General features: G+C 50.2%; 2 protein-coding genes across 6 annotated transcripts; one reads left to right on the top strand and one right to left on the bottom strand.

Annotated features, from left to right (window-relative positions):
• Nucleotides 1-1104: 1104 nt before the first annotated feature.
• On the top strand, nt 1105-15208 carry DNAJB13 (DnaJ heat shock protein family (Hsp40) member B13). Of its 4 annotated transcripts, XM_081153023.1 has the most exons (9): nt 1105-1256; nt 5790-5893; nt 6473-6634; nt 7753-7910; nt 8859-8972; nt 10043-10156; nt 11321-11397; nt 11803-11859; nt 11943-12273. In XM_081153023.1, the coding sequence occupies exons 1-8, from the start codon at nt 1189-1191 to the stop codon at nt 11810-11812; spliced, it is 807 nt and encodes a 268-aa protein (XP_081009149.1). In that variant the 5' UTR covers nt 1105-1188; the 3' UTR covers nt 11813-11859; nt 11943-12273. The 4 variants fall into 4 exon arrangements, with proteins under 4 accessions (XP_081009149.1, XP_081009147.1, XP_081009146.1 ...); XM_081153021.1 differs by lacking the exons at nt 11803-11859; nt 11943-12273 and adding an exon at nt 14443-15208; XM_081153020.1 differs by lacking the exon at nt 11803-11859 and having other exon boundaries at nt 11943-12277.
• Nucleotides 15209-15559: 351 nt separating this feature from the next.
• Nucleotides 15560-22889, bottom strand: UCP2 (uncoupling protein 2). 2 transcript variants are annotated; one of them, XM_081153025.1, is made up of 9 exons: nt 22738-22889; nt 22163-22346; nt 21224-21380; nt 18562-18788; nt 18196-18406; nt 17236-17430; nt 17050-17151; nt 16358-16538; nt 15560-16012 (listed from the first exon to the last, which is right to left on the bottom strand). In XM_081153025.1, the coding sequence occupies exons 4-9, from the start codon at nt 18685-18687 to the stop codon at nt 15898-15900; spliced, it is 930 nt and encodes a 309-aa protein (XP_081009151.1). In that variant the 5' UTR covers nt 18688-18788; nt 21224-21380; nt 22163-22346; nt 22738-22889; the 3' UTR covers nt 15560-15897. The 2 variants fall into 2 exon arrangements, with proteins under 2 accessions (XP_081009151.1, XP_081009150.1); XM_081153024.1 differs by lacking the exon at nt 22738-22889 and having other exon boundaries at nt 22163-22719.
• Nucleotides 22890-24091: the final 1202 nt, after the last annotated feature.

Genomic DNA, 24091 nt, shown 5'->3' with positions numbered 1-24091 from the left:
GAGAGGAAGGGAGAGAGAGAGACAAACATTGATTGGCTGCCTCCTGCAAGCACCCTACTGGGAATCAAGCCCACAACTCAGACATGTGCCTTTGGGAATCAACCAGCAACCTTTCCGTGCACAGGATGACACCCGACCAACTGAGTGACACTGGCCAGGGCCCAGTGTTAACTGTTTATTGTGTTTGCTTTTTATTGTGTTCTCTCTCTCCCCCATCTCTCTCTGGCTCGTGCGTACACTGCTGCCTTCAAGGAGATGGAACAGAACTTCCCACCCTTCAAGGGTGGACCTCAAAATGACTTCCCACCAAAATGTACAATCCAGGAAAGGGGAAACAAAAGTGACTTTACAATGGAGAAACCTGACAAACACTAGCTCAGCAGCTGATCAAGGTCAGTATCACCAGTGATAAGTCATATTGGTAGTATGTAGTTTTGATCTGATGTGATAAGAATGGCACTTTTCCTCTCTGGTCTTCCTTCCAAAATCTCACAGCTCCCAGTATAATCATAAGAAAAAAATAAAATCCTAATTGAGAGACATTCCAAAATAACTGACCAGTACTTCTTAATTTGTCAAAGTCATTAAAAACAAGGAACATTTGAGAAACAGTTGTAGTCAAGAGGAACCTAAGGAGACATGACAACTAAATGTAATGTGGGATTCTAGATGGGATGCTGGAACAGCAAAAAAACAGGTTAAAAACTAGGAAATCTGAATAAAGAATGGACTTCTGATATAAGTGATGTATCAATATTGGTTATCATTTGTGACAAATGTACAAATAACTCATGTAAAGTGTTAATAACGGGGGAGACTGAGTGTGGGGTATTAGAAAACTTTACCTTCACAACTTGTCTAAAAATATAAAACTTTTCTAAAATAAAAATTTATTTTAAAACAGCGAAATGCATTTGTTCTGAAAACTTTTAATTAAAACTAATTGCTATTCTCCTTAACCCTCAGGTTTCTGAGTTGAGTGATCTTTATCACGGTCAGAGAATCCGCCCCAGTCCTCTCAATCCTTTCTTTTGCTCTTGTGGAAGGCAGAGCTGAGGTGGTTTGCTTAGGTAGGAAGGACTACAACTCCCAGAATGCCCCTGTGCAGTTGTCAGGAGCAACCAAAGAATGCAGACTTAATAGCTCTGCTGGAGTTAGGACTATCCCCAGACTGACTGCCAGCCAGCCATGGGCCAGGATTATTACGCTATACTCCAGATCACTCGAAATGCCGAGGATGCCCAGATCAAGAAGGCGTAAGTTGGGGCAGGGGCATGATTTTAGGAATACGCTGGGACAGGCCCCACCTTCATCTCTTTCAAATTGAGCTTTCCTGCACAGTTTAGGGCAAGTAAAGTAAACCTCAGTTCTTTCCTCGCTCCTTGCACACTTTCACATCTGGGCTCGGGGCTGGGTCAGGGTTCCCAGTCCATTATTGTCTATCCTCCACGCCCTGTCTCCTCTCTTGGGTGCCCTGGTTTTTCTAGCAATAAAATGGGGACAAAGGAGACATTTGAACTTTATTCTGACTATTATGGAGAACCAAAAGATTGCAAATGGAAGAGTTACCTGGCCAGAAGGATGTGTTACAAGTTTTATTTTGGCCGTCACATGGGGTTTTGGTGTGGAATAAACTGCTAGTCTTGGATATAAACAAAACAGACTTTTGGGCAAATATTTATTGAGCGGCTACCTAATGGATTAGGAAATATAAATATGACTCAGAGATACAGCTTAATTTTGTTGGTGAATACAGATGTTGTATAAGTCACAAGTGTGATGAGTATTAAAAAAAAAAAAAAGTGTGGCAGGGGGAGTACAGGCTGCTGTGGAAGCTTATGCTGGAAAGAGGGAGACCCCTTCAGAGGTTGTCATGATAAGGCAAAAAGATGAAGCTTGAAGTAGGGCAGTGGGCTAGCAAGCAGGCAAAGAATAGACTTGACAATTAATTGGATAATTAGAGGGTAAAGAAAAAGGGGGGAATCTAGAATAATTCAATCAATTAAGGTTGGGTGGTGATAATAGCTACATTTATTGAATTGTACAGATGCTGTTCTGAGTACTTTCCATTAGTATTTCATTTAATCCTCACGACAACCCTGAGAGGTAGGTGCCATTATTAGCCCAAGGCCACCTGCCTAGGAAACAGCAGAGCCAGTATTATTCAGACACCATGCCTGCTATTGTTGCTGCCGTGGGCCAGGTCCTGTAAGGGATCTAAGCGACGTAAGTGGAGAGTCTACAGTGTGGTTGGAGAAACAAGACACAAACTCATGAAACAATTAAAGAACAATGCAGGACAGTGTATCATGCCACCCACTGTTCAGAGGAGTTCATTGGCTATTGGGAAACATCAGGAGGGAGGGCAGCTGGAATCCAGAAAGATAAGCCCAACTTAAGCACTGGAAAGACCTAGGTCTGAAGCCAGGTTCTCTTCCCTGCTAGCTGTGTGATATGGGCAAATTAACCTCTCTGAGCCTCAGTTTTCTCATCTCTCTCTAAGAATGGAGAGGGGGTTGTCATGGTATTGAAATGAGATTGTACGAGATAATGAACACGAAAATGCCCAGCAATCATTTACCAGATAATGAACATGAAAATATCCAGCAATCATTTACATCTGAAACTATGTCACAATAGTGATTAAAAGAACCGAATATGTTTCAAACAACAGTGCTTAACCCTTTCCCCCTCAACAGCCCTTAAGGGATGAGTCATATGTATAACACACTGTCCCATAGGAGTACCTAGATTTTGCCTCCCTCAAAGCTAAACTTATATAACAATGATTCATAATCACTCAGCAATTAACCTTCTCATTATCACTCATTCACTGTAGGCTGCCACAACGGTGCTCTGACTCTACCCCTCTCCCACTCAGGAAAGCAGGTGAATGAGAATCACATTACTGCAGAGATCATTTAAAAACCACGCAAGTTTATATGAAAAATTGAACTCTTCTCAAATCTCCTTACTTTTACTCACTGATAGAACTGACTTTCGATTCTCCTCATAACTTAGTTGAGAAGGGATGGGTTAGAAGTCTCAGGGAGGTTGTGACAATTGTCTTTAAGTCTCTCAAGGTAGACAGAGCAGATTCTCTTTACAAGGCCTCCAAGGGCTGAGTCAGGACCCTCGTGGATTAAGAGGTAGAGTTGCAGCACAGCAGACCCACCCAGCTCAGTAAGAGTAACCGTTGCCTATAATTTGGAGCAGTCCCACAGTGAGATGGGCTGCCTTGTGGGACAGTTAGTTCACACCATTCATTTATTCACTGCTACTCAATGCTAGGTACTAGGGACACAGAGAACTGGACACAGTAATTCAAGGAACTCACTGTCTAGTGGGAGAGACAGACCAGTCAACAAACAACTGGAGGACCACATGACAAGTACTGGGATCAAAGGCACTGGGGACACAGGAAGGGGTGACTAATTTAGAATGGAGGCTGCAATCAGGGAAGGCATCCTGGAGGAGTTGATCGCTGAGTTGAATGTTGAAGGATTAATAAAATTTGCCAGGAGGAGAAGGGAGGGGCTGTAGAGGGGTGAGTGGTATAAGTAAAGAAGTAGAATGTTGAAGGTATGGGCAATGCAGTGTGGGGAGTTTGGACAGGAGGGGTCATGGGAGCAGAGAAGGAGAGATGTGATGAGGAGGCCAGAAGAAGAAAAGTAGGAGCCTGAATCTTAGAGACCTTTGGATTTTATGCTGAAAGACAAAGGGGAAACCAGGGAAGGATTTAAACAGGAGAGTGACTTGGCCAGGGAGCATTTGAGAAGCATCAAATTAACAAAATAGATCAAACCAGTGGTAGCACACAGAATAGATTGGAGAGGGAGAAACCAGAAACAGGAAGACGCGGTTCTACAATAGCCGTGGGAATGAAGAGGCAGGAATGGGACATTAGTTAGAAGGAAAAACGGACATGCCTTAGTGATGATGGGATGGGGGTGGAATGGAAAATGACTTGGAGTCAAAGATAAGGCTCAGCTTTTTGGTTGCAGTGTCTGGACAAATGGGGGGGGGGAGGTGTCTGGAAAATTAAGGAATGAAGAAATTTTCAGCCCAGCCGGGCGTGGCTCAGAGGTTGAGCGTCGACCTAGGATCCAGGCGATTGGGGTTCGATTCTGGTCAGGGCACATGCCCGGGTTGCAGGCTCCATCAGTGACTCTCTCATCATTGATGTTTCTCTCTCTCTCCCTCTCCTTTCCTCTCTCTGAAATCAATAAAAGATATATTTTTTAAAAAAAAGAAAAAAAAGTTTTCATGGTTGGACTCATTGAGTCTGTGAGGCCTGTGGGATACAGGAGAGGAGATACCAAGTGGGCAGCTGGATACAGAGTCTGGAGTTCAGAGAAGAGACGTGGTTTGCCAAAGAGACTTAGGGGTCATCAGCAAGTAGGTGGCGCTCAGAGTGTGGGATAGGTGAGCTTCTCCATGAGAGCGTGGAGAAGGGAAGCAGCAGAGCTCTGGGGACACCAGCATGGAAGTGTGAGCAGGCAGAGGAACTGTGCTCTGACCCACAGCAGAGGACACATGGAGTCAAATTTGTACTGAGCAACTTAGGAGGCTGTGCTGATGCCCCCCCCCCTTGCTCCTCCAGACCATCTCCCTGCCTTTCCACACACCCCTTCCTGCTCTGGAGGTTGACTCATCTGAACTGCACCCAGACTTCCTGGCTCTCAGGCTTCCTGATGCATCCTGCTGAAGAGAACACAAGAACACAAGGCAGGAGATTGGGAGGGAGAAGAGTAGCGCTAGGGTACTCATTCCCAGTTCCCTTTCTGTGGGGTCTCTGCAGGTTGGCTATGACCTTAACTGAAGATCACAGCTCCTGCCAAGGGCCCTGCCTGTACACTCTCTCCTGGGGGCTGCAGGTACCCTCTCCATCCCTCCCTCCTATAGACTCAGGAATGGTCAGGCTGCCTCAGGGCTCCTGGCCTCAGGTACTGCACTGTCCCTGTGGTTTCCCACCCACTTCCAACACCTTGATGAGTGATCACTTATTAAACTCCCTACATATCACCCAGTTCATGCCACCTCTTTTTTCCTGGGACACTGATGATAGGTTCTCAGATGCTGTAGGCATCACATCACTGAGTGGCAGGGACTGGGCAGATACAGAAATGGGGGAAAGAATGAGCACAGAGGTAAGAGACAGTGAAAGGACCTGACATGCGCTGAGTGCCTCTCTGTACCAGGCCCTTTGACACCTTATTTTCTCTAATCTTTCCAAAAACCCTGTGTGTCAGTTCAGACACCAAGGTGGGATTATATGTGCAAAAAATGTATTGGGGAAAACACTTGGGGTGAAGGGGAAGCAGATGTATGTAGGGAGAGCTTTCAGACCACGGTGCAGGTCTGACACCTGTGGAAGGAGAGAGGGAAGGAAGGTTTGGGGAAGGAAGGCTGCAATGTGGTCTGGAGAAAATCTCAGTCCTCAAGCAGATGAAGTCCTGTGTCCTTCAGGGTTGCGCCAGCACTAATATCCCCAGCATGCATAGGCATTGGCTAAGAGCAGCTGGGGTTGGGGAAGGTATAGCCTCAGCACAAATGCCCAGGGGGGCAGCCGCTGGGGCTGTCAGTCAGCTAAGCTCCCTACACCAGATTCTCTTCAAGGGAGTCTGAGCAATGTGCCTCTCTGGCCACCACAGCCCTGATTTATAGCTGGGCAAGCCAAAGCTCTGAGAGGCCACTAGGCAATAGATAACAGAGCCAGCTCTGAACTATGGTCTGTACTCAGGAACATGGCAGCTCCTATGGACTTGTATTAACCCTCCCTCCTCTAGGTACCGGAAACTTGCCCTTAAGAACCACCCGTTGAAGTCCTCTGAGCCATCCTCAGCAGAGACATTCAAGCAGATAGCAGAGGCCTACGACGTGCTGAGCGACCGTGAGTGACTGGGGCTGGTGACTCCAGGCCATCTCCTCCATCCCACCTCTCCATTAAGATTGTCCCTTAAGTCTCTGAGTGTTGGGCTTTCTGAGAGGCCCCAACATACAGTAAGCAGAATTGGACTAAACTGAGAAAGAAAAGAATGAAGAATTGCCATTCTCAGTAGACCCAAGCTAAGCTGGAGGACGTGGAGTGGAGAGCCCCCCGATCAAGATGATGAGCTCGTTCAGTCTCATCAGAGCAAGACATGGAGCAGCTCTCCCCACATCCCCCATGCCCCCCTGCCCCCTACAGGGATGGAGAGAGCTTGATGCTTGCTGCCAAGGGAAAAAGGCCAAGGCTGAGGCCTGGATTATTCCTCCCAGATTCACAAGTAGCTAAATCTCCATTTCCCTGAGTACTGCATGCATAGAAAAGGGCAGAGAGCAGGTGTATGTAGGAAGAGCCTTGAGAAAGTCTCTTGAGAAATGAGGCTGCTTTTGCCCTATGCTCTTCCCCAATCCTCCTCCTTCCCAGCCTTCCAGCTATCTTAACCCCAAGGCTGGGCCCCTTCCTCAAGGTGACATATATCCACAGCTGTAAAGAGAGGCATCTATGACAAGTTTGGAGAAGAGGGTCTGAAGGGCGGGATTCCTCTGGAGTTTGGGTCCCAGACCCCATGGACAACTGGTTACGTCTTCCACGGCAACCCTGGAAAGGTTTTCCATGAGTTCTTCGGAGGAAACAACCCCTTTGGTGGTAAGAGGTTCTACCTACCCCCTTGCCTTGGACATAGCCGTGAAGATGCTTTTCTTTGAGTAATATTTTTTAACTTTTACATATATATGTACCATGGTAAAGAAATAACTTAGTGAAGAAGAAATAAATTCCAGTCTTTCATTCCTTTCCCAGAGGCAGCCACTCAGTGTTGACATTTTATGTATTATTCCTGAAATTTTCTATGCATTTATGAGCATATTTTTATTTTTACGTAAGCCTTTTATTTCATTAAGGAAGTGGGACCACATTGTACACACTTCTTGTTATACACTGTATACAGATTTACTTTATTCACCTTTATGGCTACATAAGATTTTATTGTACAGGTGTTTGTTAGTCAGATGAGTTCTGAGGATGGATGGGTGGATGATCCCAGGTCCCAGACTGACAGAGTTGATTTCTGAGACTCAGAATCATCTTGCAAGGACAGTTAACCTTCAGACCTGTTTTCCTGGCTTCAGTTGTACAACTCAAGAGAGTCTAGATTTTCACTGCCTGGCTCCCCCAGCCCCTTCTTCCTGGCTATGCGACAGCCTTTCTGCACTTCAAAAGTTCTACCTCTTTTCCATGTTACTTTGATAAGTGGGCTACAGCCCACTGCCCCTTCACTTCAGAGACCCCTCCCATTGTGCATTGCCTTCACCTATCTGCCAGAGAAACCTGAGTTTATAATAAACTCCATGTGAGGCTGGGAAAACAAGAGACTTGGATTCAGAGGGCCTGTTTCAAATCTATGCGCTGCCACTTAGGGGCTGTGTGATCCTGGGCGAATCTCTTCACCTCTCTGAAACTTGAGCTTCCTCACCATTAAGTGGCTGTAATAGTCCATTGCTCACAGTTGTGAGGAAAAGAAGTTAGGAAACTGTGTGTGTGTGGGGGGGGATCCAAAGTGGGAGATGAAGCCATGAGGAGTGACAAGGGATGATTATCATTGGATCTGCAATTGAGGACAGCTTCTTGGCCCAAGTCTGAGTCTTCGAGATGGAAATCGGATGCTAGGTATTACCCTTGGAGACTGAAGAGGAGGGGTGGGGGAAGTTCTATCAGTCCAACTCTCTGGACACAATTTCTTTTACTCTTCTCCCCACCTCCTGCAGAGTTTTTTGATGCAGAAGGAAAGGAGGTGGATTTGAATTTTGGGGGTCTCCGGGGCCGAGGAGTCAAGAAACAGGACCTCCCAATTGAAAGAGACCTCTACCTATCCCTGGAGGACTTATTTTTTGGCTGCACCAAGAAAATCAAGATCTCCCGCAGGGTGAGTACTTGACTTGCTCCTACAGGGAGCCACCATCTGTCCCCTCCAACCCTAAAAGTCACTCTGACTCTAACTAGAGACCTCGGGTATGGTCTCTGATAGAATCATGCAATCTTAGATTTGGAGACCTAGGATTGCAGAATTCTACAATCTGAAGTGTGGAAGGGACAGTTGGGGGTATTAGCCTGGTTCTTTCCTAGTGTAGGAATTTCCTCTGCAGCATTTCTCACTGGAACAGGATCTTTCCCTTCTCAGTTCAGTCACATCGCTATGGGCTCTGAATGGGAGGAGCTAAAACTGTGACTTCTTCCCTTTGGGTGTTACCAGACCATACCCTCAGGATTTCATCGGGGTACGACCCCTGAGTAAGAAAGAGCAGTGTGGGAATTGAGGGTGGGCTGGGAGACAGTCCCTGAGGGGACTGGTTGAGGAAAATCCTCAATCCCATGGCCCAGCCCTGCGCTAGCGCATGAACAAGGCCCCCTCGAAACTTTGCCTAGCAGAGGAGGTGCCAACTGAGGTCATGCTTTCCACAGATGGCACCATGTGGGCCTGTGATTGGGGAATGGATGGATGACATAATAGGGGAATGTTTCAGGTGAGATTCAGATATGTGGACCTCTGTGTCATCCTCTGGGGTGGGAGAGAGGAACTGAGTACATGTTCACTGTGCATCTGTTAGTGGCCAGGGCCATGTGATTTCTAGGGCTGGAGTTGTGAGCTTCATCCACTCATGATGACTGCTTGGTATCTCAGACCCTGGCCCCATAACATGCCCTGCCATTCTGGGATCCTAACTTCTTTGTTCTGGTAAAATGGAATGAGAGTGGGAATGGCTCGAGGCAGGTTCTCCCCATTGCTAGAGGATTGAGCCCAAGCGCAGGTCCCTTGGTGTTTCTTTCACATTGGGAAATCCTGAGCAGTCCTCCCCCCACCATCCCGCTGTAGGTGCTGAATGAGGATGGGTACTCCTCTACTGTCAAGGACAAGATCCTAACAATAGATGTGAAGCCTGGTTGGAGGCAGGGCACACGGATTACCTTCGAGAAGGAAGGTGACCAGGTGAGAGGGAGGGAAGCTGATAAGGTCAGTCCTAGGGTCAGTTACCTGGGCTCAGGTGGTGGGAAGACTGAGGGGGAAGGACACAATGCTTTTTCCTGCCCCTATGAGCCGGTCTGGCAAGGAGACCAGTCTGCGGAGTAGGTGAGATGAACCCTAGTGTCCCTTCCATGGAACAGAGCCTCACAAATCTCTGTGAGTGGGCAGCCTAGGGCTTCACCTCATTTTGCAGAGTGAGAAACTGAGGCCCAGGGAGGGAGGGCCTTGCCCAAAGCAAGAGTACAAGAGCTGAAAAGAGAACAGTCCTAACTCTAGTGTTTGAATTGTTTCTCTGAGTAAAGTCCAAATATAGGAATTACTCAGAAACCATTTATTAATAATTTTAAGTACTTATTAAATAAAAATATAAAATTATTGTCCAAGGCAGTGATTGTGTCTTCAGAGCAAAGAGAGATTAACTTCTCTGTCGATATTTCTCACCCCCTTTCTCACCTATAAGACATTTACTTCCAAAAAACCTCTTCAAGACCCAGCTCCGGTGTTCCCCCTCTGGGTAACCTTCCCTGAACTTCCCACCTGGGTCAGCACCTCTCTGAGCTCCTGCCTCTGGGTTCCCTTTATCAGTGTTGTGCGTGCTAAGGATTCACTGTGTGTCTGTTTACCCCTCTAGACTGGGAACTCTTGGAGGTAGGCGCCAGTCTGATTCCTCTGTCCCAGTGCCTAGAAGAGACCTCAGCAGAGTTTTGGTGACTTAGTGAAGCTTGGCAGGACAGAGACTGCAGAACACCCAGCTCAGTGTTCCACCCACCATCTAAGGAAGCCTGTCTCCCTCCAGCTGAGTGCATCTCTTTGGGCATGCTCAGTAGAGGAGAAGGAATAGGTTGGGGGTGCAGGATTCATCTGGGTAGTCTTCTCAGAGGAGAGGCTATGGAGTCAAACTGAAAGGGCCCTTCAAGAAAACCTTGTCTAATCTCCTCATTGTTCAGATGAAGACATGGAGACCAGTAGAGGCCACAACTTGGCCAAGGTCACACAGCCAATTAGTCCTGTCCTTTCTTGGCCTTCCCTGCCAGGGCCCAAACATCATTCCAGCTGACATCATCTTCATTGTAAAGGAGAAGCTACACCCTCGCTTCCGCAGGGAGAACGACAACCTCTTTTTTGTGAACCCCATCCCCTTGGGCAAGGTGAGTGGCTAAAGTGGAAGAAGGGGGGGTAGGCAGATCAAAGTGAGCCCCCCCCCCCGCCCCATGGGAAGCCCCAAGGCAAGGAGGCCTTCGGAACGTGCTGAATGCCACACGGAATCTTTGTGGCTGTCTTCACTCCTGAGCGTGAGTGACCCTTCCACACCCTTACAACCCAAGCAAGAAACTGGGCGGCAGCCTAGACTTTGCCTCTCCTCCCCCACCCCATCTGCAGTCTGTCACTAAGTTCTGTCAATTCTACCTCCAAGTCCTTTCCACTTGGTCTACTTATGTTTATCCCCACCATCTGGGTCTGAGCAGCAGTGTCTTCTGTGGCCCTCCTGCCTCCAGGCTCTTGCCCACAGCAGTCTTTCCACACACTCATCTGACTGTGCCACACTCCTGTCTAAACATCTCTGCATGGCATTTGAGGCCCTCCACAGTCTGGCCCCTGCTGTTCTCATCCCCCGCCCTCCAGGCACCATGCCACTTAGAGCTCCTGCCCATTTGGTATATTTTATTTTCTTTTTCTGTTTTTTGATTAGCGATTTTTGCTGAGTCATGATCAGCAATTTAACTGAGTCATGGTTACTGATGTTTCACTATCATGGTAAGTTATTTTCACTGAGTTATGGTTAGCAATTCAGATGAGTCATGATTATTGATTTTTCACTGATCATGGTTTGTGATTTTGCTGAGTCATAGTAAGTGATTTTCAGAGTTATGGTTAGTGATTTTTGCCATTTGGTACATTTTCACACCTTCATTCTCCTGTTTATCCTCTCCCCTCTGCCTGGAGTGCTGTCTACTCACTTTGTCTAATCGGTAAGCTCCTCCTCACCCTTCAAAGCCCTCATTAACTGCTAGTAGCACTGTGTAGCCCTTTCATTCACCCCAGAATGGTTTGGGGGGCCACTTTGGCTCCCACCGATCCCTTTACTTCCCTTTATCATAACATGTATCAACATCGGTCTTGCCTGCCACACTGTGAGCTCCTTGAGGGCAGGAGATTCCCTGGCTTACTCACTTGTTAGTCCTTGAGTATGCCTTTGTCTCCTTGAGGCCCAGCTCAGGGCCTGGTACTGAAGAGGATCATAAAGTGCCTTCTAAACAAGAATGGCCATGGGTACCTTCCCTCCTCCTACGTTTGTCCTTAATGTCCTCTAGGCTCTGACCTGCTGCACCGTGGAGGTGAAGACCCTAGATGACCGTCTGCTCAACATCCCCATCAATGACATCATCCAGTGAGTCCATCTGCTTGGGCCCCCATAGGCAGAAGGGCTGGCCTGGCCCTTAGAGGGCAGTATCAGACAGGTTGGCCTAGTGCAGTGTTGAGGTTGTGCCAAGCACAAGGGGGCGAGAGAGGACTAAAATCCTGCCTTCCGCCTGCTGAATGGAGTGCTTTTTCTAACTGCCACGAAGCCCCTGTAGAGGCTAGGGCTAGGGGCCCCGTGTTAGGCAGTCCTCGTTGCCTTCATCTCCCACCCTCCAAAAGCTCTCCCCACCAATCCAGGGTCTGCTCACTTTCCTTCCTCATCATTTCCCATCACTAAAACGAGATTCCCGGAATACTCCCAGAGACAGTGTAAATGGGTTCTCAGGGAGTAAACCATCAGCAAGAAGCCAGCCTCCTCTCTCCTCCCACCCAGTTCTGGCTGAAGAAAGCCATCCATGGTGTAAGCTGCAGTGACTGCCTCGTGCCTGAGGTGATGTGAGCAGGGGTGGCATGGGACCCATTGGGGTGCTGCTCCGGGTGCCCTCTAAACTCCCTCCTTTCATGCTCCCTCAGTCCCAAGTACTACAAGAAGGTGCCAGGTGAGGGGATGCCATTGCCTGAGGACCCCACCAAGAAGGGGGACCTTTTCATCTTCTTTGACATCCAGTTCCCCACCCGCCTCACCCCCCAGAAGAAGCAGATGCTGCGCCAGGCACTGCTGACATAACTGGGGGGATGGAGGCTGGAGCAAGGGTCAGAGGCGGCTTGGTGGGCCTTACCCCACTCCTACCTCCCATAGCCTCAGGGTGCTCAGGGGAGCCAGCCCACTGCACAGATGTGACATGAGGATGGGATGGCATGGGACTTTTAAGTTGACACAATAAAGATTTATTTCCTATCCTCCAACTACATCAGGAGAGTATGTGTTGGGGGGAGAGGAGCTTCATATAGCCCATCTTGTGGAGCAGAGGGAAACCGAGGATGTGGGTCCCTGTCCTGGCTTTATGGGCATCGCTGGGTCCCTGAGGGTTCAGAGCCTCTGTGTTCTCACCTTGAGAGCCTAGGGCAGTGCTGTGTAGTCTAGAGGGTCCCCAGCTCTGCTGATTTCTCATGACATGTGAAATTTAGAAGGGGCAGTCTCTGGAGTGTGACATGGTCACACTGTATCAGGAAAACTGAAGTACAAAAAAACACCTGCCCTGCCGGGCGTGGCTCAGCGGTTGAGCGTCAACCTAGGATCCAGGCGATTGGGGTTCGATTCCCGGTCAGGGCACATGCCCGGATTGCGGGCTGCAGCCGATCAATGACTCTCTCATCATTGATGTTTCTCTCTCTCTCTCCCCCTCCTTTCCTCTCTCTGAAATCAATAAATATATATTTAAAAAACAAAACAAAAACAACACCTGTCTCAGGTCAAAGGGGCTCCATGGCAAAGCTCTCATCAGAACCTCGGTCACTTCCTACAGACTCACCCTGCTCAGAGGCGGCACAAAGAACACCAACATTGGAAACAGCTTGGTTTCTCCCTCACCAGCCTCAACTCCCTTGCCTGTGCAGTGGGTGGGTCCTGGGCTGCCTCTAGACTGGGTGACCTGGGAGGCAGGAGACCTGGGTTCTGCGGCTGGTGCAGCCACTGACCCCATAATACCCCTCAGACGACTCGTGAAGACGAGTTGTTGGTGTGAAAGTGCTTGGTGAACTTGCTTAGATTTCAGTTGCAGCACTGCTGCCCACGTGACCTGTGGGAGTCGCAGCCTCCAGGCCCAGCTGAGCCTGTGGACCACACCTGCCTCCCATCTGTCAACAGCGGGGTGCGCACCTCCCTGGGCCGAGAGATGCTCTTCAGAGTCTGGGTTTAGGCTAGGGTAGGTCCAATCTTATGATAGGATAAGTGGCCCTTTGCCAGAAAGGGGCCCCATATTGCTTGAATTCCACCATTCAAAGCATCATATTAGTTTAAGGCTCTTCCTTCAATGGGGACTCAGTAGCACTACTCAGCCATCTTTAATCCATCAGGGAGCACAGCAGCAGCAGCAGCAGCAGCCCAAGGTGTAGGATCTGGATCAGGGGTCTGAGGAGCATCTCTGCATCTTTGGAGTCAGATACCCCTCAGGCGTCTTACCAGCTGTGTGCCTTTAGGCAATCCCTTCACTTCCCTGAACCTCAGATCCAAAGATTACAACCCCTATCTTGCAGCCCTTGTGCAAACCAGATGAGTGAAGCAGACTATACCCTCTGAGGCAGTACTTAGGTGATGAGTGGTGGTAAGCTGCCCTGTGCTGAGCAGTGACTGAGGGCATGTGGGGCCTGCACTGGAAAATTCTAGCACTCCAGGTCTCCACTGGGCCAGTAGGAAAGCCTGCTCCTAACATCTTCCTCATAGACTCTGAAGATTACTTCCCTTTTTCTTTTCAGCCAAGTAAGGATTTAGGAGATAGTGCCATGGCCTTGTGCTCAAAGACCTGGCTCCACTTCAGTGATCCATGAGCCAGGCAAAGCAAGGCTTATCTTAACCCGTTTTATAGGCATTAAGGACTGAGGACAAGTTAGAGGCCTACTGGTACGCTATCAAATGGTTCCCACTTTTCCTGGGTCCTCATTGTCCCTGGACCATGCCCGGAACCATGATGAAATCTGGTAGACTCCTATCCATCCCAGTGTCTGGGATACAAGCCTGCTTAACAGCTGACATGTCTAGGGTGACATACTGTCCCTCTGTTTCCTCTGGTGTAAAACAGTGAATGGCCTGCCTATTTAAGTGCATAAGGGACATTGCCAAGGGCCCCCATTTATGCTGACTCCCTGCATTCCAATGAACAGCCTGGCTGAGTTGCCTGCCTTCACCTGGAGTTGACACATGGCACCCATCCCTGTCCCTCTTGAGGACTATGAGACCTCAGCTTAATTTGTCAGAAGCTGGGTCCTCTTTCCTTCTCCAGGAATATGTTTAATATCCTGGACTGCTTGCCCAGGCGCTGAAAGGCCTAGCCTCCAGCTCTGACCAATGGGGAAGGAGCAGGAACATCAGTTGTTTTAGGCTGCAAGGTCATGTTCTCTCCATCTGGCTCCACAGCTGCCCAACAGGATTCCTGGAGAACCCCAGCAACGGTCCCTGTGGGAAGGAGTCATCCAAGTCCTAGTCTCAAATCAGCTGCTGAGGTCCTGTGTCCTTGCCTGCATAACTCGGGTTAGTCAGCCCTCAGATTCTTCAGACATCTGTAAGATGGGTCCAGCCTAAATGAGATACTTTGGGATTTTAGGACCTCACAGAGCCCCCTGATCCCTTGAAACAAAAGTAGCCTTGCTCACCTGCTTTCCTTCCTGAGAACAGGCAGTAGGGACAGAAATGTGTCAAACCCCATGCAGCCTAAGCCTTGACTTGTCACTGCCTCCTTGGGATTTCTAGCCCAAGGAGGTGACACTCCAAGTGGAAAGAACCCTCAGGCGGAGGCCAGATGTCTGCCCTGCAGCTGGCCCTCACAATGCAGTAACACTGTCTCCTAAGGATGGGAGGCAGCCCAATTTGCCCTCCCTAGGTCTGGGCTTTGGTAAGATAGTTTCCCACTTATAAAATGGAAGAAAATAAGCCCACATCACCAGATTCCCAAATTCCTCTAAATCAGGGGTGGGAAACATCCAGCCCACAGTCAGTTTGGTCTGGCCCTGCCAAGGTTTCACCAGAGAGGCAGTTCCAACAATTACAGTAGGCGTGAGTTAATTAAATGTTTGACTAAATATAGGCTAATTTTTAAGTTGATAATTTTGTATGGCCCTTGAATGATGTTATAAATATCCAAATGGCCCCTGGCAATAAAAAGGTTCCCCACTCCTGCTCTCAATCTTCCAAAAAGCACCAGAGATGCAGAGCTGACAGGAACATTCATTTTGCAGATCAACAGGGGCCAGCTGAGGGGTTGGAAAGGCACGTGTTGGAGTACTAGGCACTGGGTGAGTGAAAGCTCAAGGGGCCTGGCAAGAGCAAAGCCACTGCTCCTTCACTTGCCACCTCAGCCCCAGGCCTGGCCTGGAAAGAGAAACGGACTAGATGATGTACACAGGCCCCAGATTGGTGGAAAGTGAGTTACATCCCCCTTTCCAAGGTAGGGTGGCTCTGCCCCTGCCCACCATGTGGCAAAAGGGCCCATTAAACTAAGATCTCTGGTAATAGCTTCAAGAGAGGGAGGAGACACCAAGGTTGAGCTTCTTTTATGGGTGACATATTGGCTGGGCTTGGGGACAGGATGAAGACATGGGCTGATCTTTTCAAGGGACTGAGGGGCTTGGGATTCTGGCTGGTGACAGGATTCAGTCCACCAGGACCGGCAATGGAGAGATAAGAGGCAATGGGGAGATGAGGTAGGGAGGAGAGGTGAGAATGTGGGGAGAGGGGAGGGAGGTGGTAGAAAGGGAAGAATGACAGGGTGGGGAGGGGAGGGAAAGGGGGAAGAGGGGAAGGGGAAAGGGAAGCAGGGCCTGGCTGGAGAGCTGAAGCCAAGTCAGAGGTGGTAAGGTTGGCAGCAGGAGGGGCTCAAAAGGGAGCCTCCTGGGAAGTGCGAGCAGCCATGAGGGCCCGTTTCAGCTGCTCATAGGTGACGAACATCACCACGTTCCAGGAACCCAAACGGAGAAAGGAGGGCATGAACCTAGAGGGGAGAAAACACAGGTCACAGGGGGCACCTCCACCTCCTGCTCACCCCACTGGACCCTGGTACCCAATCTAACTCAGTTGTTTTGTCCCAAAGGATGTTGGGAGGGCCCAGGGACGAGAGTCTCACAGCTGTGTGGCTGCGAGCAAGAATGCACTGTGAGTCTCCATTTCAACACCCTTAAAATAGGCAGCAACTCTGAGAGGATGGAGTTAAGAGCATGAGAGAATGCCAGTGAAATACTAGGACCTCTGACACTTGGTTGCTCCTCAGTTCCAGGTGGTTCTCTCCCACCTGTGTGACAGGAGGCCTGGAATCAGGTGGGATGGGTCACAGGCTCACCCTTTGTAGAAGGCTCGGGGACCCTCCTTCTGGAGCATGGTGAGGGCGCAGCGGCCAGCGCTGCTGTACTGGCCCAGGGCAGAGTTCATGTATCTCGTCTTGACTACATCAACAGGGGAGGCAATGACGGTGGTGCAGAAGCCGGCCCCAAAGGCAGAAGTGAAGTGACAAGGAAGGTCATCTGTCAAGGAGCAGGCAAGAGTCAGGACTCCTCACCCCATCATTCCAGAAGGAAAGAGATTATTTAAGTAGCTGGGGTCTTGTGGTTTTAGAGAGACAGAGACTCCAGCTAGGACTTCTCCTAAGAATATAAGTCATTTTGCCCGCCTTGCCTCAGTCCCTCAGTGTGCAAAGTGGGAGCTTCATCCCACCTGGCTGCAATATGGTGAGGGACAGAACTCATTCTGCAAGTGGAAGGGAAACAGAAAAGATGTGGTCTTGCCCGGCCGGGCGTGGCTCAGTGGTTGAGCATTGACCTAGGATCCAGGAGATCAGGGTTCGATTCCCGGTCAGGGCATCATTGATGTTTCTCTCTCTCTCTCCCTCTCCTTTCCTCTCTCTGAAATCAATAAAGATATATATTTAAAAAAAAAAAAAAAATTTTAAAGATGTGGTCTTCAGGCAACCAGGTTCCCACACTGGATCCTGGGTTGGGGGAAGGGCAAGACCCAGCACCATTTACCCTAACTCACCGGTCATGAGGTTGGCCTTCAGTAGGGTATCCTTAATGAGGTCGTAGGTTACCAGTTCAGCACAGTTGACAATAGCATTACGAGCAATATTGGGAGAGGTCCCTACAGAAGGAAGGGGTGTCTGTGTGAGACCAGGGAATAGGAGTGGAAGAGGAAGAAGGGGAAGAAGAAACATCTGGTACACACCTTTCCAGAGTCCCCGGAACCCTTCCTCTCGGGCAATGGTCTTGTAGGCATCAACAGTGCTTTGGTATCTCTGGCCACCTCCAGCCCGGGCCTGAGCCTGGAACCGCACCTTTACCACATCCGTGGGCTGGGCCACGGCCACAGCCAGGGCACCTGTGGTGCTGCCTGCCAGGAGGCGGCTCCCGATGCCTGCATCTATGGGAGAACAGTGGGGGTCAGTGTCCAGCTGGGCTTACACTCACGTTTTGCCTCTCCTCACCAAGTACACCATCTCTTGCCTTTTGGGAATAAGATCCAGACCAGCTCTTGCTCTAAGAACTCCTCACATCAAACAAAATATTACTGTGAATGTCTACTACTTGCTAGGCACTGGGACACACAGGAAGTAGGACAAAATGAGACTTAGTGCTTTCTTTCATAGAGTATTTTCATTCACTTCACTTAACCTGCTCAACAACCCTGAGAAACCAGAGTCATTTCATTTGACAAATGAGAAAACAGGCTGAGAGAGAGGTGGCTTTTCAAGACTTGGGTTTTCATCCCAGATCTACTTCTCCCTGCCACATGATCTTGGGAAAAGTTTAATCTGGGTCCTTGGTTTCCACATGTGTAAAACAGAAGGTGGGCATAGCATGCTGAGAAGAAACAGAGTACTGGCCTTGGAAGCTCAAGTCCCGGGTGTTTTCTGGCTTTCCACTGTGTGCCCTTGACCAAGTCCCCCCCCCCCCCCCCCCCCCCAGCCTCAGTCTCTTCATCTCTAACACAGGATACTACCTACTCTCAAGGTGGCTGTGAGGACTGTCATGGAAGGATGCCCTGCTCAGAGCGAGCACAGTCCAAGAGCTCAGGAATCATTAGGGGAATCAGGGCCCTAAAGGAATTATGAAGCAAAATGAACTAGGATCTATTATCACTAGAGAAGAAAAGGCCAAAGAGCCTCTGGCCTAGCTCCATACTTACGCTCAGAGCCCTTGGTGTAGAACTGCTTGACAGAGTCGTAGAGGCCAATGCGGACAGAGGCGAAGCTCATCTGGCGCTGCAGACCGGCAACTAGCCCATTGTAGAGGCTGCGGGGACCCTCAGTGCGCACCATAGTCAGGATGGTGCCCAGTACACCACGGTACTGGACGCTGGCTGCAGCTCGCACGGCCCCCTGCCTTTCTCCTTGGATCTGCAAGGCCAAGACAAGTATAGGCATAGGCTGGTTGCCATTCCCACACTCCAAAGTTTACCGTCCCAAACACCCCACTGGCCCTTGAAGAGTCTGTCTTGGGGAGTAAACAGACTAGACACCACCATCAGGACCCTTAGGCTTCAGCCCCTCACCTGCAGCCGGACTTTAGCAGTATCCAGGGGAAAGGTGATGAGATCTGCAATGCAGGCAGCTGTGCCAGCCCCCAGGAACTTCACAGTGGCAGTAGGGGGCACATCTGTGGCCTTGAACCCAACCATGCTGCTGATTTTCTGCTGCCTCCCAGGAGATGAAGAAAAATTGGAGAAGGGGGCACACCTTCAACCAGCAATAAGACGAGATAGAGGAACTCTGCCAGAATCTAAGCCAAGGAGAGAGAAGCCCCATCATCATCAGTATCCTGAGGCCCTACCTGCTCACCTCCCCCACATCCCTACCTTCCCTGACAGCACCACCTCCCTACGCAAGGACCAGAGCAACTCTATGAGGGAAAATAGGAGTGAACTCCAGAGGTACTTAAATAGGGGCTGAAGAAGCAATTCCTGCCCAAGGAGTCCACATTTGGTGAAGCGCTCCTTCCCTTTCACTACAGAGTCTGGACCACAGATATCCTAGTGCTGCTTCAAATAGGCCCTGGCCTAGACCTTTCTGCTGGGTCCAGAGATACCACTGACGATGCCCACATTCCTGTTTCTACGGATGTGTCTGGAGGGCAGACAGAAGAGGGGAAAAGGTTCCAGTCAGACCAAGACCTGAGACGCACAATCCTGCAGACTTACGCCCTGGGTTTCTTAAGCAAAAGAGGTTCCTAAGCGTCTGCAATTGTCTAAGACTGGAAGAAAAGGAATGAGTAAGACCAATTCAGTTCCTTCCCATCCCCCATCAGTCTCATTCTCTTCCTCTGCCCTCACAGAATCATTCTTTCAACAAGTCTGCCTGCTAGGTTCTGGTTCACTGAGATGCATGAGACAGTATCTACCCCAGAGGGGGCTTATTGTCTGGCATAGGGCGTGGGCAGGTGATTCAAGCTGCATTGGGGCTTGCAGGACATACTGTCAAACTGCAGAAGAGGGAACAACTAATTCCAACTGGACAGGGGTAAGGAAGAGTGGGTAATCAAAGGTTTAGGAAAGGTAACATTTAGCTGGACCTTGGAGAATGCTGGGCAATTCTTGGGGCTGAGAGTAGTGCCTAAGTCCTCAACTTTCTTCCCCTGCCCTACTGTGGGATTCAGGGAAAACCCACTCCCTCTTTGGCCAGAGTTTCCCCTCCTCCTCCATGGGGACCCACATCTTCACCACAAGAGTGGGGGGTGAGATATGAGTCAGAGATATAGAGTGACACAGGAAACCAAAAGCTCCATTTTGTTCTCGGAGTTGGAACACCACCCTTCCCTCCCCCACTGCCTAGAGGAGGAAGTGAGCACAGCACCCCACTGGGGGAGGCTGACCTGCTTCTCTCTCCCCCAGCTCATTTCTCTGATTTCATAGGAGCAGCTGCTCTGAGCCCAATCTGATTGGCTGCCCCTGTTGCTGGGGCCAGGAGGAAAGACCTGACCAGCAAAGGGAGGAGGTAGTGGGAGTCAGCTGTGAACACAGAGACCCAGGGAAACCACCAGCTCACCAGCTTCTTCCTCCTAGGCTGCTTCACCCAGGTGGCTGGGGCAAACACGGAAACCCAGAGCCTACACACAGCTCAATTGCATCAGGAGCTTGGGGCTTATTTTCCTTTCCCTGGAGCCTGGCCCACTTCACTGCCTCAGTGAAGGTGGGCACTCATATGACACAATAGGTTGATGAAGGTGCTCCAGACTTCCTAGCCTCTCTGCTCTGATGTCCCCATCCCCCAGGCGGTGCTCCACTCCACTGCTTGGGGCACTCTAATAGCCCACTTCCGTCTCAGAGGGGCCCTGTGAGGTGGCTGCCCTTACTTCCATATTACAGATGAGAAGGGAGCTTAGTAAGTGAGCCACGTCTACAGGCTCCAAAGCTTATGCTATTTGCTTTGTACTGGTGCCTCCGCTCATTTCTTTCCCTCTGTATTCTCAGTCCCTGGTACAGGCAGGCCCTCTCACAGTGAAGTCCAACAGCTAAATCCTCTTGTGCCAATATGACAGTTCTGAGAAGGTGAAGGCAAATGGAATCCCTTCTCTGAGCATCAGAGACATGAGTCTCATGTCCTAACTTTGAGCTGGGTTGAGGGTGTGTTGTGAGCCGAGAATAGAATAAGACCCAGCCCCTGCCCACCTCAAAGACAAGTACACAGAGACTCAGCTGCCATTTTGAATGTTGCCTTGGGTTTGCCACAAGTCAGATCCTTCAGGGGCACGTATGGGGTTAAAGGTCACTTCTGCTAAAAACCCTACTAAGAGTTAGTAAAACTCAGGCCTAGAAAGAGTTAATCATATTTTACAATCCTCAGCAAATAACCAGTTTCGATGTCCAAAAAAAGTACATCTTATTACTAGTTTCAGTCTCAGGGACAGTCAAAGCCGGAGTCAACAATATGTAGTTAGAACAATGGGTTCCTGCTCTGTTGATTCCCAGGGTCACCCAGGGCCAATCACTGTCCCACGTGGGCCTCAATTTCCTTCTTTGTAAAATGGGGACCATTATCCCTGGCTTGTCAGGGTAAGCTGAAGAGTCAGAATGCGACCAGGTATATGACAGTGCTTTGTGAACTCTGAAGAGTGACTTCACTGGGAATGGTGGTGGTAGTTATTTTTGTTCAAGTCTTGCTGATGCCCTACCCTCAGCCCAGACCTAGGGCTAGGAGGCAGCAGGAGAAGCCCCTTACCTGGCTCTGTAAGGTCTCACGCTGAGGCCTCCAAGATCAAGCTTCTCTAAAGGCGTCCCATTCTTCAAAGCTGCCAGTGGCTATCATGGCCCGATCCTGTTGATTTTCCATAGAAAATGGCCGGGAGACGAAACACCTAAAGGTCATACTATGTGTCCTGTGGATAATAGCAAAGGAGGGGAGTTTAGAGGGAAATTCAACTTAAAGGACCATACCCTAGCAAGGAAAGGGTCACCTGCCCAAGGCACACAGCCCACTAATCAGTGCCTGGGGGGAGGGAACAGTTAAGGATTAGTTAAGTGCACACAGTCGGGGGGGGATGCACCCAGAATTCTCCCTCCCCTCTGCTCTCTTAGTATCACACATGGGCTCTCTTCCAGACTTCTGCTATGCCGCACGCAGTACTCTGGAAAGCATCCCCCAACCTAATTAGCAGACTGGTGAGTAGGAGTGTTGGCTGGTGGGGGGGTGTCATGATGAGTCAGAGACTCGCTGAGAGTCTACTAGAGCCCAGAGCGGGGCTGCAAGGAGGTTAGAGGAGCTGGGATCAGGCCCAGCAGCGGCCGGTTCAAGCAGCTCAAAGCCCCCTCCAAGCAGAAATAGCTCCAGCAAAAGGCCTGGAGCCCCAGGGGCGGAGGGAGAGGGCTTTCTGGTCTTCGCTGATGGGCCAGAAGGGCCCCACCCAAGGCAGGGCTCGGCATTCTGGCGGAGGGAAGGGAGTGAGAGGGTGAAAGTTTAAATTACAGACAATTGAACGGGAGAGGTAAACGACAAACGCGGGATAGGAAAAGGGTGCAAGAGGTAAAGGAAAGACGGAGAGAGGAAAAATACAAAATAGGCTGGGAGCAGAGGAGGCAAATTAAAGAGAGAGAAAGGCGGTGGCAGGCGTGGAGCATGTGCAGGGGAAGCAGGGCTGAGGCAGGCCGGGGCCGGGCTCACCGGGCCGCAGGGAGAACACGAGACGAGGGTGCGGGTGGCTCTGTCTGTCCGCGGTCGGAAGGCGCGTGGAGCGAGCGCACAGGGTTTCCGAAGGCGCCGTCGGCCGGGCTAGCAGTGGGGTCTGCGGAAGCTGGCGCGGCGGCTTAAGGTCTGGGGGCGCGGCCTGCGGGGAGGGGCGGGGCCCCTAGGCGGGAAGATGCCACCCTCTTTAGCCACCGCCTTTCCGCCGGGGCCCTCCCGGGGCGCGCCATCCTCCACTACCATTTCCGTGCGGGCGGATCCCTGCGTCTACCCCTTCGGTATCTTCCCCGCACCCTGCGTGTCACTCCCAACCCCCAGTCCGCCAACACTGTGATAATGGCAAGACTGACGCCAGGAGAAGCAGAGGCTGCCCAGGGTCACACACGCCTCCGCCCCGACCCTCCCCTGCAGGGCCCTTTCTAGCAGCGGCCTAGGGCCCGGGGTGTAAGCGCATCCCTTCATTCACAGGCCCAGTCCGCGACTCCGGACTGCGAACCACCCGCTAGCCTCGTGCGAACGCGAGCGCGGGCTCCCGCAGGGCGGGGCCTACCGACCGGCCTCGCTGGCGATTGGTTAAAGCCGCCTATTTTTCGGAGGGAGGAGCCAATCCGGGCTGCCGCAGCAGGTGGCTGGCAACCGCCAACGGCCGTTGGAAACAGCTGGGCTTCCGGCATTCTCCCGCTCCCGACTCGCCTCGCCTTGGGGTGGGGGGCGGCTTCCGGCCCGGATGGGGCGGGGCGCGGAGCGTGACTGGAGCTGGCGGGCGCCCCGCGAGTGAGAAGGCCAAACAGGGCGCGGTCCCGAGGCCGGGAGAAACACGTGCGTTAGGTCGCTGTTCGCCCTTGGATTATGTGTCCCTGCTTTTATGAACCCTCTGTCCCTTCCTTTGTTTTCATCCTTGTCAGCCTCCAGAACTGTTGTAGGGGAAGCTGTCTCCCTGACTACATTGTAAACTCCTCGAAACCAGGAAGCTATTTCCTGTATTTTTAGAATAACAACACCCTGAGGGCCGATATATACATATAGTAGAGGTTCTATATGTGCAGTTTTGGAGGCTGTTGAAAGTGTCTTGAAAAGTGTAATGGGAGGACCAGGGGAGATGAACATTTGGTGAGTGCAGTTAACTAGGTTCAGGTTCGGTGTGGATACCCCACATAACTGTGTGAGGCCGGCATTAACCTCCACACAGATGAGAAAACAGTCCCAAGAAGGTTAAGTTATCTGCTTAATGCCACATAGCTAAGAGGAGGTGAGCCCTCACTTAAACCCTGGTCAGTCAGGCTCCATGCATGTGTTTTGTCTTGTCCACAAGACTTGTCAGCTGAGGAAACTATAGCTGGAATGGGAATGGATAATTACAGAAAGTGTCCAGAAAAGAACCTCCAAACCTATAGAAAAGTATTACAGAAGTTTATTTGAACTAAGATTTTTAGGACATGGCTGGAAGCAAGACCTCAACAGATTAAGAAATGCCCCGGAGACTGGAAATTTTGCAGTTCCTTTTATGCATTTAAAATCAGTAGAAAACAAGGAAGGTACATGAAATCTAGTGGTAGATTAAGGAGGCAGGAGAAAGTAAAGCAGGAAAATCTCTAGGATTAGCTAAAAAGCAAAACAGAGAAACATCTTCTATATTGGTAGGTACAGGATAGTTAATAATTAACATTTACCGTATGTAGAGATGGTATGCGGGGAAACAAAATAACAATGAGGGGTTCTGTGGTCTGTTCCGGTTCTGTGCCAACTTTTGGTTTTGTTCTGATGCCTGCAGTTGTGCCTTTGAGGGGGTCTAGAAAAGAAAGTTACTCCGACATTTCAATGGTATGTTATCCTGATTGCATAAGAATGGTCACGGCTCACTTAGTGTAAATATTGACCTTTGCTATAGGCCTGGGGCATGACTACCTG

This window comes from Miniopterus schreibersii (genome assembly GCF_964146895.1).
Source record: "Miniopterus schreibersii genome assembly, chromosome: 12".
Lineage (NCBI taxonomy): Eukaryota > Metazoa > Chordata > Mammalia > Chiroptera > Miniopteridae > Miniopterus > Miniopterus schreibersii.
The sequence above is the reverse complement of the archived record's forward strand: the minus strand, read 5'-3'. Positions and strand labels throughout refer to the sequence as shown.

Coding starts and splice junctions, on each gene's coding strand:
- DNAJB13 (XM_081153020.1), top strand. CDS start 1,189: ATGGGCCAGGATTATTACGCTATACTCCAGATCACTCGAAATGCCGAG. Junction 6,635..7,752: donor AGGAAACAACCCCTTTGGTG/GTAAGAGGTTCT, acceptor CACCTCCTGCAG/AGTTTTTTGATGCAGAAGGA. Junction 10,157..11,320: donor ACCCCATCCCCTTGGGCAAG/GTGAGTGGCTAA, acceptor AATGTCCTCTAG/GCTCTGACCTGCTGCACCGT.
- UCP2 (XM_081153025.1), bottom strand. CDS start 18,687: ATGGTTGGGTTCAAGGCCACAGATGTGCCCCCTACTGCCACTGTGAAG. Junction 18,407..18,561: donor CTGCTAAAGTCCGGCTGCAG/GTGAGGGGCTGA, acceptor TTGGCCTTGCAG/ATCCAAGGAGAAAGGCAGGG. Junction 17,431..18,195: donor CTACACCAAGGGCTCTGAGC/GTAAGTATGGAG, acceptor GTTCTCCCATAG/ATGCAGGCATCGGGAGCCGC.